Source organism: Eulemur rufifrons, chromosome 7 (assembly GCF_041146395.1).
Source record: "Eulemur rufifrons isolate Redbay chromosome 7, OSU_ERuf_1, whole genome shotgun sequence".
NCBI classification, from domain to species: domain Eukaryota; kingdom Metazoa; phylum Chordata; class Mammalia; order Primates; family Lemuridae; genus Eulemur; species Eulemur rufifrons.
This window is the reverse complement of record NC_090989.1, coordinates 204,473,528-204,487,074: the sequence shown is the minus strand read 5'-3', so window position 1 is coordinate 204,487,074 and position 13,547 is coordinate 204,473,528. Positions and strand designations below refer to the sequence as shown.

Sequence of the window (13,547 nt, the reverse complement as noted above, 5' to 3'; positions counted from 1 at the left end):
CCCGGGCCCTCCTTCCTCCTGACTAACCCTCAGCGCTCCTCTGAGCCGCGCACCTGCCGTGTGTGGTGAGGCTTGCTGGGCACTGGGTGGCAGGGCCTTGTTTAAATATTCCAGCTTATGTGTCTTGCTTTTCAGTTAACTTGCAAAATTCCGCTACCCACACGACTAACTTCAGCTCTCCTTGGATACGGTTTCGGTGTTAAGGCTGTTTCAGATGCTATTCCTTCCGATTTTGTAAGCCAGTGTGTTTCATGTTTTAGGCAGTGCTTTTACATGAAGACAAAAAGAAACAAAAAACAACAGTTTTTTTGAGTCCCCAGTCAGGTATGTGGGTTTAAAAATGAAACAAATGTGTGTTATTTTATTTACTGTATACTTTACCACAGGCCTTTTGCACTCTTCCTTTGAATAAGTAGTTTTAACAGGGATGGACATCAGAATCACTTGCGGTAACTTTTAAAAATACAGTTTCCTGGCCTCTACCTTCATTTCCTAAATCTGATTTTTCAGTGGTTATGCATGGGCCTGTGTATTTTGTAAACGTTCCTGGTGATTCTTATACTACCCCTGAGTAGTAACCATGGTCTTCAATTATTTGTTCCTCCCCCGTGCTTTTTGTTTCTGCTTTGAAATTGCTTCTGTCTTAACAGCAGTGTTTTCTCCTGGTGGAATTATTTGCTATGCACCATAATAAGGAAAGAAAGTAATTGTTAGCCTGAACTCCACTCCTCACCTCTCAGCTACACCATTTATTCATTCCTTCAGCAAATATTTAAGCTTCCCCCTCCCTTCCTAAGTGCAGGGCACTGGCTTCAACACTAAAGATACCTCAGTGAGCAAGCAAAGCCCCTTCTCTCATTGCCTGTATGTTCTTGTCAGAAGATACAGACAATGAAGAAATGCGTAAATATTAATAATTCACATGCGTAAATATTAATAATATTTCACGTGGTGGCAGATGCTAAGAAGAAATACAATGCAGGAAAAGGGAAAGAGAGTGTTGGACGAAGAGGCAGCCTCTCTGATAAAGTAACATTTAAGCAAAGACTCAAATGAAACAAAGGGGCAAGTCAGGGGGAGATTGGCATTGGACTGTTACATGCAGAGCTGAAAACAGTTCTTTCTGCAGCACCACTGAGGCAGTGTGGCAAGAGTGGAGTGGGCCAGGGGGTGAGCAGCAGGAGGTGAGGACAGAGAGCAAATGAGTCTGAACTGGGAAGTGTCTTCAGCAACCGTAGCCACTGGAGTTTTTTTCTCTAAGTTAGATCTGAGAGACTCTTGCAGGGTTGTCAGCCAAGGAGTGATGTTATTTTAAAAGACCTAGTAGGAGGCTACCGCAGTAGTTGAGGAGAGAGAGATGACTGGTCATATTCGGGATGTTTTGAACGTAGCACCAACAAGATTTGTTGATGGATTAGATGGTGAAGTGTGAGAGAAAAGTGATTCAGAGATGAGAGTTCAATTTTTGGCCTAAACACTGGAGAAATGTAGGTTGAATTTACTGTGCAGGGGAAGACTCAGAAAATAGAAGGTTTGGAGCAGAAATAGGGTTCTATTTTAGACGTGTAAGTTTAAGATACCTTTTGGATACCCGAGTAGAGATGTCGAGCAGCCAATTTAGAGACTCCAGGAAAATAAACAAAGGAGACCAAGACAAAGTGGTCAGTGAGGGTTGTCTCTAAAGTCCATCGTATCCTCTGGGGATTGGTTCTAGGATCCCCCGCGGATACCAAACCCATGGATGGCCGAGTCCCTTGCAGGCCCCCTCCATAGCTGCAGGGAACCTTCCTGTACTTTGGATGTTATTAACAGGAGAAAAATTAATGGAATTATTGACTTATTTAAGTGTCTGTCAATAGCAAGATGGATTATCTCAAGTAAAAAATGATCTAAATAGAACTAGGCATTTTTTTTTTCTTGATGTGTGAATTTTACAGTTTTTTGGGTTTTTTTAGATGATTGAGGAAAACATTTGAAATGGCATCAGATCTCTTTATGATCAAAATTTAAAAGAAAGGTAAATAGGCAGATAAGTAGGCTCTATGAGAAAACATTAGAGCAACTGTGTCCTGGGAAGGTTTGTAATTATTCTCAGTGGAATCCATGGACTTAAAAATAAGAGTGTGGTGAGTGCAGTGTCTCACGCCTGTAATCCTAGCACCCTGGGAGGCCGAGGTGGGAGGCTCACTTGAGGGAGGCCGAGGTGGGAGGCTCACTTGAGGGAGGCCGAGGTGGGAGGCTCACTTGAGGGAGGCCGAAGTGGGAGGCTCACTTGAGGGAGGCCGAGGTGGGAGGCTCACTTGAGGGAGGCCTCAAGTGGGAGGCTCACTTGAAGTCAGGAATTTGAGACCAGCCTGAGCAAGAGTGTGAGACTGTGAGACCCCTGTCTCTACAAAAAATAGAAAAATTAGGTGAGCATGGTGGCGTGAGCCTGTAGTCCCAGCTCTTCGGGAGTCTGAGGAGGGAGGATTGCTTGAGGCCAGGAGTTTGAGGTTGCAGTGAGCTTTGATGATGCCACTGCACTCTAGCCTGGACAACAGAGCGAAATCTTGTCTCAAAAAAAAAAAAAGAGAGAGAGAATAGTTCTATTGGGAAAAACCCCTACATCAAATAAAAGTGAAACGAGAATGGGGCCTGCTGTGGGGTGAGCTGATATTGAGAGCAACCCTGAAAGGTAGCTGAGGAGATTGATGCGCTAGATCACACCCAAGTTGACTCTGAGAGTAAGTCCAAGAGATGAAAGTACATGGGAAACACTCCAACCCATGTTGGTGGAATTCTTTTCCCCATAGCTCCTCTGAGATTTTGAGATTCACATAGATACCATGTGTAGACAAACCAAAAGAATGTTACTTTTTTATAAGCTTCAGCCTTCAGATATTTTCAAAACATTTTACATAGGAAAAATACTCATCATTCTTTGGTCAAGATGTCCATTTTTCCAAGCATATAAAGTATCGTAGTGTTTAAGAACATGGTTTCCCGCAGTCAGATCACATGGCTGTGACTTCTAGCTTCGTGATCTTGAAAGACCTCCTTATCCTCCACGTGCCTCAGTATTCCCACCTGTAAATAGGGGATGATAATAATACCTGACTGGCAGGGATGTTGAGAAATTCATGCGAAAGTACTCAGACCAGCACCTGCATGTGTGAGAGCAGCAAAAAGCTTGTGGTGTTGATTCCATTGATAGGTCGTTATCTCTGCAGGGTATTGCCACGCCTGCAGGTCCCAGCATTGTTCCTGCTGAAGACTTCACACATTTGAAAGCAGAATTTTACTATAATTTTATAATTTGTTTTAAAGTGGGAGAAATAGGGATGCTTGGCATTACCAATTCACAATAAGATAAGATTTCTGTAATTATCTTATCAGTAAAAGACTTACTACAGAGAAAATGTATCACAATAACTATGCTACCTTATACGAGAAAAAAAGAAAACATTTATAGGTGGTTAAAATCCATCCAATAAATTAAACTCTTCAAGTAAGTATGTGACAGATTAAGTTTTTCCTTGATAAATGCATGCAAATCACCTACATTGTTGTAAGTGTGAAATAATGTCTCAACTGTAAGTAGTATTGATTTCCCCAAAGCTCTTCCTTTCCGTAGTATTAAGTCTGTCTGTGACCCACTAGTAGTTTCCTAAGAGAGTGTGCTGGTGTGGACAGCCCCTGCTCTCATACTTAGCTGCATGGACCTTTGGCATGAGGTTTAGCTTCTCTTGCACCAGATGTCAACTCCATTGAATTGGTGTTAACACTGCCGATCTTACAGGGTGCTAGAGAAGATAAGCGCACCCCCCCCAGTCAGGTTCTTTCCTCTCCTGATACTGCCTCCATGCCTTTCTACTAGGCTGCATAGAGTTCTTAACTCCCAAACTAGGTATTAGTAGACAGAAAGTTCCAAGGATTTCCTTGCTCTTCATTGTTACCTCCCTCCCCCACATACACATGGCTAACACAGTGCCTTATATATTCAGTAAGTTTTATTGACTAAATGTGAACAAATTTTGAAGAAATAAGACTAAGAGGGAGAATGGTCAAGAACATGAGTTTTGGCTGGATACAGTGGCTCACACCTGTAATCCCAGCACTTTGGGGGCCGAGGTAGGAGGATCACTTGAGACCAGGAGTTCAAGACCAGCCTGGGCAGCACAGCCAGACACCATCTCTACAAAAAATAAAAAAATTAACCAGGTATAGTGGTGCACGCCTGTAATCCTAGCTACTTGGGAGGCTGAGGCAGGAGGATCACTTGAGGCCTGGAGTTCAAGGCTGCAGCGAACCATGATGATGCCTCTGCACCTCAGCCTGGGCAATAGAGTGAGACCCTGACTCAAAAAAAAGCATGAGTTTTAGTCAGACCCTTGGGTTTGAAATCCAGCCCAAACATTTACTAGTTGTGTGATCTCTGTCAAGTTATCTAGCCTGTCTGTGCCTCGGTCTCCTTATTGGTAAATTGGGGCTAACACCTCACAGGACAATTGGTAGGATTAACTTCGTATAGATAAAGCACTCAACACAGCATCAGACACATCACACAATAAATTATCGCTTCCCTTTGTTATTGTAGTGAACAGAAAGTCTCCAACCTTGCTATAATGTATTTCTTCTGATTTATAGGACAAAATAATCTGTGTTTTTTCATTTATTTCATTTTGATCTTGGCTTGAAATTTTAAAAATTAGAAATGCTGTGAGAGATTGGTGGTTATCTTTTCATCCTCATGAGGATGTATACTTAAGTAACTTTGATCAGAATTTTAAAGCCTACTGATTTAAAAAAACAAAAACAAAAAAAAAAACAGTGATCTTTATGATAAATTTAGAATAATAGAAATACTTTTAAAAATAGTATGGGGAGATTTCATTGTCAGATATAACATTATTTACTAATCATTCCTTATTAATAGAGTGGCTGTTTTCAAATATTTGGTATATCAGTATCTTCAAAACTTTTTTTACTTACTTACTCTCTCCCAAAATATTGGAAGCTCATATATCATCTTGTACATTTTTAAGTCGATACATAAATTTTTCATTATAATTGCCAAGCATATAATTTTGAGGGGAAGTGTTATAAGACATTTTAAAATTTTTAGATCAGCTTTAAATGTGTTTTTTTTTTTTTTTTTTTTTTTTTTTTTGAGACAGAGTCTCACTTTGTTGCCCAGGCTAGAGTGAGTGCCGTGGCGTCAGCCTAGCTCACAGCAACCTCAAACTCCTGGGCTCAAGCGATCCTCCTGCCTCAGCCTCCCGAGTAGCTGGGACTACAGGCATGTGCCACTATGCCGGGCTAATTTTTCTATATATATATTTTTAGTTGTCCATATAATTTCTTTCTATTTTTAGTAGAGACGGGGTCTCGCTCTTGCTCAGGCTGGTCTCGAACTCCTGACCTTGAGCGATCCACCCGCCTCGGCCTCCCAGAGTGCTAGGATTACAGGCGTGAGCCACCGCGCCCGGCCTAAATGTGTTAAATGAAATATAAGTATCATTGCTTTTTCATACCCACTCACAGCTCTTCTTTAACAGACAGAAATTTTATATCATTTCCCTTTCCTCCTTGAATGCCTTTGCTGTACTTCCTCTACAGGATTTTATCATAAAATGATTTATTTTTATTATACATATCTTCAAGTTTATCATACTTACTATTAGTTTGGAAACAGAAGATGTATTGCAACAGTGCCACTCATTTATTTTGATTCCTTAATTATATGACCAGAAATCACATAGTGATGTAGCATCAAAAAGTATTTGTAATGGTTATCGGCTATCAATGTAATTTTACAAAAGCTAAACATTTGCATGTTTATTAGAGGCATTCACATTTACCACAGCTGTCAGCATTTTGTTTGCCTCCTGCCTTTCCGGGTTTTTTCACCTCGTGACACTGCACCACAGTAAGATTTGGTGGTTAGGAGATGACTTTCATTTGGAAAGTAGGAGAAGAATAATTGGTAAAAGGGAGTTGGAAAGGGAAAGTGGAGTGATTGCTGAGAACCGGCCCAAAGCTTTGACCACAGAGGCATTCACAGACTTACCAGTTTTAAGACAGTACGTGTATAAGTTGAGGATCTGGGAATTGACTCTCTTAAAACTATCCTTGCCTACATGCCCTGTCAAGTAGGGGCAGGGACACATGGACCCGAGTTCGAAGACCACTGTTTATATAAAGCACTATAATGAATGTTTGCGTATTTGCCTAGTTATTTCATCAGGATGAATCCCCACTTACACGAATGATAGGTTAAAAAGTATGTCCGTTTTGGTGGTGATGCCAAATTGTAATTGTTCCCAATCCTAGAGAGTCAGTGTTGACCTGTTTCCCATACCCTGACTTCAAAGGGTAGTCTTTTTTTATTTTGCCAATCTTCCTGAATTTCTACAATTACCATTGAACTCTAACATTTTTTTGCCTGTTTTCATTTGTATTTCTTTATGTCTTTATATTTTTGTACTATAATATTCATATCTGTTTTTAGGAGTGCTATCTGTGTAGGAATTGATTCATGCTTTGTCAAATATGTTGCATCATCCATTACCACCTCCGAAGCCAGTTTGTTATTCTTTTAACCTCACTTAGATGTGTTTGTCATACGGATGTATGTTTGTTTTAATAGTTTGATCTAGCCAACTTTGGGGTGGTTTCAAGTCATGCTTACAAAATTTTATAAATTTTATGTTCTTCCCCTGCATTATATAAAAGTTTATTCTTATTTTTAGTACTCTGTTTTTTTACGTGCAAATATTTTATATGATGTTCAGGAATAATAAAAAAGCTTTATTTTATTTTATTTTATTTTTATTTCAGGATATTATGAGAGTACAAACATTTTGGTTCCATATTATGTCTTTACCTCACCCAAGCAGGGATTAGAGGCATGCCCTTCCCCTCTGCAATGCTCACCATGTCCATTAGTTGTGAGTCTACCCCTCCCCAGTCTCCTCATCCCTGGAGAATATTACTACCCTGTGAGCACCATAGTGTTGATCAGTCAGTGCCAATTTGATGGCAAGTACATGTGGAGCCTATTCTTCTGATTCTGTGATACCTCACTTTGAATAATGGGCCAAAGGAAAATATAAGAGGTTGCTAGATCCCTGTCGTTTCCTATAATTGAGTAATATCCCATTGTATACATATACCACATTTTAATAATCCACTCATGAATCAACGGGCACTTGGGTTGTTTCCACATCCTCACAATAGTGAATTGTGCTGCCAGAAACATTCAGGTGCAGATGTCTTTATTATAGAATGTCTTTTGCTCTTTTGGGTAGATGCCTAATAGTGCTATTGCTGGATCGTGTGGTATTTCTATTTTTAGCTCTTTGAGGTATCTCCAAATTCTTTTCCACAGAGGTTGCACTAATTTGCAGTCCCACCAGCAGCGTAAGCATGTTGCCGTCTCTCCACATCCTCGCCAGCATTTGTTGTTTTGGGATTTTTTGATAGAGGCCAATCTCACTGGGGTTAGGTGGTATCTCATTGTGGTTTTCATTTGAATTTCTCTAATGATTAGAGATGTTGAGCATTTTTTTATATGTTTGCTGGCCATTATTCTGTCTTCTTAAAGTTTTAATGTGGTAGATTACATGTTTAAATGATATAGTAGTACAACTGTTAGTACTATTCTTAGAGTAACATTTTGGGGAAAACAAACAGGTACAAATAATGATATAACAATAACTCATCTTCTAAAGAATTGGCATTGTTTTTCCGTCTTTTTTAAAACAGATCAATTACTAAGGTGATGGAAGTGCCCTTGACTACCATCCCCAGGCCCACTTCCTCTGTCGTATCCCCCTTAGCCCTAGAGGCATCCATTATTATGAATTTAAGTGTCCTTCCAGTTCTTTTTCTTTTTTTACCCATCCCTCTTCCAGTTCTTTTTAAAATTCTTATATATGTATTCCTTAGCAAATGTATCCTTGGTAAATATTTAAATTTAAATGGCATATCATAGTGCATAATAAGAATGTTCTACAAGCTGGGTGCAGTGGTACGTCCCTGTAGTCCCAGCCACTCAAGATGCTGAGGCAGGAGCATTACTTTGAGCCAAGGAGTTCAAGGCTGTAGGACGCCATAATTGAGCCTGTGAGCCTGGGCAACATAGTGAGAACCCATCTCTTCTTTAAAAAAAAAAAAAAAAATCCTCGTTAATATAGTGATAAAAAAGTAAAAAGATAAAAAAAATATAAAGTAAAACAAAAGAAAAATAGAAAAAATATTCTACAACCTTTTTCATATCTAGTTAACAAAATTATCTTAAAAATTTTATATGTTGCTATATGTAGATTTAGTTTTGGTTTTATTTTATTTATTTATTTTTTTTACAATTTTCCATCATATGAATACAAAATATTTTATGTATCCATTACCCAGTTCATGAGCATTCAGGTTGTTTCTGATTTTTACTGTTGTAAACAGTATTATAGGGAGTATCCTTGTGGGAGTGTTCTTGAGCATGTATGAGAGATTCTATGAGGGTATGCGTATCTGCAAGTCAAATTGTTAGATCATAGCTTATGTGCATTTCAGTTACATATTTATCGAAATTACTCACTTACTGGCTGAAACAATTATAATTCCCACCAGCAGTATGTGGGTTATTAATATTTCTGCATATCCTTCCAAATACTTGATTCTTGTCAAAATTTTTATGTTTACAAATCCGATGGATGAAAACTACTTTGGTATTGTTCTCATGTATATTTTCTTGACTCTGGTGATGCTAAGGACATTTTTATTGGCCATTTGGAGTTCCTCTTCTTTGAATTATCTCTTCAAATCATTTGCCCATTTTCCTGTTGAATTATCATTTCCCTATTAATTTGAAAATATAAATTTTCTATTAATTTGTAAAGGTTCTTCATTTATTCTGAATATTGCTCTTGTATTATTATATACATTCCAAATATCTTCCTCCAGTATATCTTGTGTTTCAACTTTTTGTGTCTGTTGCTACTCTGAAGTTTTTAATTTTCAGATAATCAGATTATTGGCTTTCCACAATTAGTTTCATGGTCATGCAGCTAATGATTTAGGATCATCTTTAAGAAATTCTTCTCTAACCTGAGGTCATGAAGATACCCATCTCTGTTTTCTTCCAGCAGTTTTTAAACTTTTTTTTTCAACTTAGACCTTTAATCCATCTGGAGTTTCTATGTGTACAAAGTATAAGGTAGTGATCTAAACTTTTTTCCCTCTAATGAAAAGCCTAATCTCAATACTTAGTGCAGTTCAGAATATCAAAGATAGACCTATAAACCTCTAGACAGTGACACTCTGTGGTAGGAATAATAGAGTGGTTTGTTGCTTCCTGACTGATACTACAGAATTCCCTGGCTGATATTTTTCACTGTGAGTTGATTATTTAGATGCCTTGCTTTGAAAATATGCTTTTGGGGAGGATGTTTTTATTTGCATACTTAATATATTTGCTTTGTACAATTTAGAAGGTATAGTTAAGCAAAATGAAGAAAATAAAAACCATCTATACTCCCTCCATTCTATCATTAGCTGTTTACTTTTTGGAGGCAACATTTTCCTGTCTTTTTTGCATTAATGTAATAATATTTAACATTTATTGAGGATTTTCTATGTGCCAGGTACTGTTGTTCCATTTGCTTTATGTATATTCATTTAATCTTCACAATAACAAGGGGAATAGGTATTATTGTCCTTATTTTACAGATAAGATAAATGAGGCAATAATATACAATTGGTGGGTTTTCTTGTTTGTTTTCAATTTTTGGTTTTTATGAAAATGATATGTAATTTTGTGACTTCATTTTTTTCATATTAATTATCCTTTTGTGTATACCTAGTATTCCATTATATACATAGTTCATATATACCTAGTCATATCACAAGTTTGGGACATTTAAGTTGTTTATATTTTTAAATTATTAAAAGGTTTTTAGGAATATGTATTTAGCAAAATTTCTACCCGCCTTCCTGATTTCCTGATCATCTATTCCTCTAACAAATTTGATAATCAAAAATTGATATCTTGTTTTAATTTACATTTCTTTGATTACCCACTGATACTGAATATTTTTTCATATAGTCATGCCATTTTTTTTCTTTTTCACATATTGCCTTTTCGTTACCTAGTTAGTTATTGTTGTTTACCTTTTCTCTATTGACTTGTAAGTCCATTAGGGATGGTGGTTGGTGGTGTGCTTAGAAAAGTGTTCCCCACCCCATATTTATATAAATATTCACCTCTACTTATACTGTGTGTTTGCATGTGTGTATGTGCAGACAGGGTCTCACTGTGTTGCTGAGGCTGGAGTGCAGTGGCAGCATTATAGCTCAATGCAACCTCAAATTCCTGGGCTCAAGGATCTTCCTGCCTCAGCCTCCAAAGTAGCTAGACCTAGAGGCATGAAACACCATATCTGGCTGATTTTTTTTATACACTGGTCTCTTCACTATGTTGCTCAGGCTGGTCTCAAACTCCTGGCCTCAAGCAATCCTCCCACCTCAGCCTCCCAAAGTTCTAGGATTGTAAGCGTTAGCCACCAGCCTGACATTCTTATATGTACATTAATTATGTAATTCACTTGGAATGGCTGGAGATTAAGGTTATGGTGTGAGGAAGGAAAGCAACCCGCTTCTTGTCCCCCAAATTTACTTATTTGACATAATACCAGTTACTGAGTAATCCATACTTTCCCCTGTTGGGTTGAAATGCACCCTTCATCATATACTACTTTATTATACATAATCACTTAAGAATTTCTCAACTCTCTTCTGCTTCGTTGATCTATTTGTTCATACTCCAGAACAAAATTTAGTAACTGTTCTTTGGTATGGTTTTAATTAGTAATCCTCATTTCTGTCCTTCACCTGTGAATATAATAAAATTCCATTTTTTCCTTTAATATCAATAAGTCATTAATATAATATCACCATGTACAGCTTCATATTTGCAAAGTAATGATGCAAGATATTTATTTCTGGCTAGAGAATCCTTTGCGGTCTATTCTGTTTGGTTGCAAGTGAAGATACTGATTTATGCTTTGAAAAGTTTGGCTCATCTGGCCCTCCGCACCAATATGGAAATAGTGAACATGCAAATATATTAAAATGGTATCACTCTAGATCACTCTAGAAACTTGTCTGTATTTAGAAAGAATTTTGACTAAGCTTATGTTTAACAGATCATGTTCATATATACTTTTTTATATCTAGTCTAATTACTCGATTCAAAACAAATGACCAATTCCAGTGTGAAAACTTTCTGTGACTAACAATATAAGTAATTTTATGGCTTTTGTGATAAAGTGAGGCTTGTTTCATTTATGTTGGGTTTTGTTTCTTCCCCTCCTCCAGGTAGCCTTTCCAGTAAATACATGACTCAGGGAAAAGCCTCAGCGAAGAGGACCCAGCAAGAATCATGAGGGAAGGAAAATGCAGCACTCTAAATGGCCACTCAGGCGTTCCTTTTGACTTGGAAAATTAGGTTCATTTCACAGGACACAGCAGCATAGATCAGGTTTCAACTTAACATTTAAGGGAAATGTCAGATTTTTTTTAATTTAATGAAATTGTTAATGAAAAAAATTTTTTAATATAGTCTTATCTATCACAAATTACCATAGATTTAAGGATTTTAATAGAAAGCCATGATGTATGTATTTAAGCCAGGTTAAAAGTAAAGATATAACTATGGACCGGTATTCAGTGAATACAGCTTCATGGTTTTTAATTCTTTCAAAGCACATTAACAATGGTGTGCTGATAAACCCAAGTAAATTAACCCCTTTTTTCCTATAAATCCCTTTTTTGTTTTGAAGAGGGGAAATTATATTTATTGTTGTTTACCGAATCCTTGTGTGAAAACATATCAGATATGTGTGAACTGCTACTACTGTACTTCCGATTTACAAACATTATTTTATTGCTCTTTGTAGAAATGATAACATGAACATGCGCACCTGTTTATGTGGGCCTTCGGTGGGTGAGCAGTGCCACTCAGAGGTCTCTGGGTTTTTCCCTCTCTGATTTTAAATAAGTTGACATATAACTACTATGCTCATAAAAATGAAGTAGTCCTGTTTGCCACGAAAAACATTTTCAAAGAAAACAATGACAAAATGAAAGTGCTTTTTACATTTTATGATATTCAGAAATTAGGATGAAGAACTTTTTAAAATCCCTGAAGATCAAAGAGGCTATCTCTGCCAGTCACAAATGTGGTTGGTGACATTCTGGGTCTGACTGGAGTCCCCATGGAACTGTTTCTCTAACTTCACAAGCCCTGCAGAAGTAGTACATGGTCAGAACTACGCCTCGGTTTATTTATCATTTTGAAATAAAATCAAAATTTCAACCTGTAATCTTATCCACATTATTGTCCAGTGAAAGAGCCCTAAATTTCATAAGGAAAATAGATAAGGAGTAAGGATAGTGTAGATCTGCTGCTCTACTAGAGTGTACACAGAGTTCCCTTTGACTTGTGCCTCGCGATCATCGGTGTCTGTTGACACCTGCTTCATGCCAGGCTCTGGGAACGCACAAGTAAAAGGCACAGATTGCAGGGGAGGGATACATTACGGCTGGCCTTACAGTTCTTGTCACGCTTCCTTTGAAAAGCCTGTTGATGCTGTTCTGTTATCTTCTGGGAGAAGTCTAACCAGGCTAATTTTTGTTCCCTTGTAGGTTTTGTTTTTCTGCCTGGGTGCTTTTATTTTTTTTTTTTAATTTATCCCTATAATTAAGAAAGAAAAGTACCTCAATCTGGAAACATGTCTCTCCAGTGACTTTTGTCTGGAACGAAAGTAAATCCAGTGTATCTCCCTACTCAGTTTTTTGTTTTTTTGGTTTGTTTGTTTTGTTTGAGACAGAGTCTCGCTCTGTTGCCCGGGCTACAGTGCCGTGGCATCAGCCTAGCTCACAGCAACCTCAAACTCCTGGGCTTAAGTGATCCTTCTGCCTCAGCCTCCTGAGTAAGTAGCTGGGACTACAGGCATGCGCCACCATGCCCAGTTAATTTTTTCTATATATTTGTAGTTGTCCAGATAATTTCTTTCTATTTTTTAGTAGAAATGGGGTCTCGCTCTTGCTCAGGCTGGTCTTGAACTCCTGACCTCGAGTGATCCTCCCGCCTCGGCCTCCCAGAGTGCTAGGATTACAGGCGTGAGCCACCATGCCCGGCCAGGTTTTTTGTTTTGTTTTTTGCTTTTTGTTTTTTCACTTTAAGAGAGTATCTTACATTCTTAATTTTTTTCCTCAGACACTGTCCTACCTCTGTCATCTCCCCTTTTCTTCATGCTAGAAAAACTCCAAGTTTAATCTCCACATGACTGGCATGACTTTTAGTGTTATTTTTCTGCTTTGTGTTTCTAATGTGAGAGTTTTGTCATTGCACTTCTAATTTCCTTGAACTTACCTCACCCACCTTCCTTTTCCTCTCATTCCTAAACCAGCTAATTTTTTAATTTTTTGTAGAGACAGAGTCTCACTAAGTTGCCTGGGCTGGTCTCGAACTGCTGGCCTCAAGTAATCCTCCCACCTCTGCCTCCCAA

The 13,547-nt window shown here is 38.0% G+C and overlaps 1 protein-coding gene across 2 annotated transcripts in view; it reads left to right on the top strand.

Annotated features, from left to right (window-relative positions):
* LOC138388332 (terminal uridylyltransferase 7) overlaps positions 1-12,359 on the top strand; it is a 63,268-nt gene extending 50,909 nt beyond the window's left edge. The window contains exons 28-29 of one of the 2 annotated variants that reach the window (XM_069476290.1): positions 261-324; positions 10,985-11,029. In XM_069476290.1, coding sequence (XP_069332391.1) covers positions 261-324; positions 10,985-11,022 — 102 coding nt within the window. In that variant the 3' untranslated portion in view covers positions 11,023-11,029. Of the gene's footprint in view, positions 1-260; positions 325-10,984; positions 11,030-11,352 lie in introns of those variants that run through there. The other variant, XM_069476291.1, reaches the window with a different exon arrangement.
* The last annotated feature ends 1,188 nt before the right edge of the window (positions 12,360-13,547 follow it).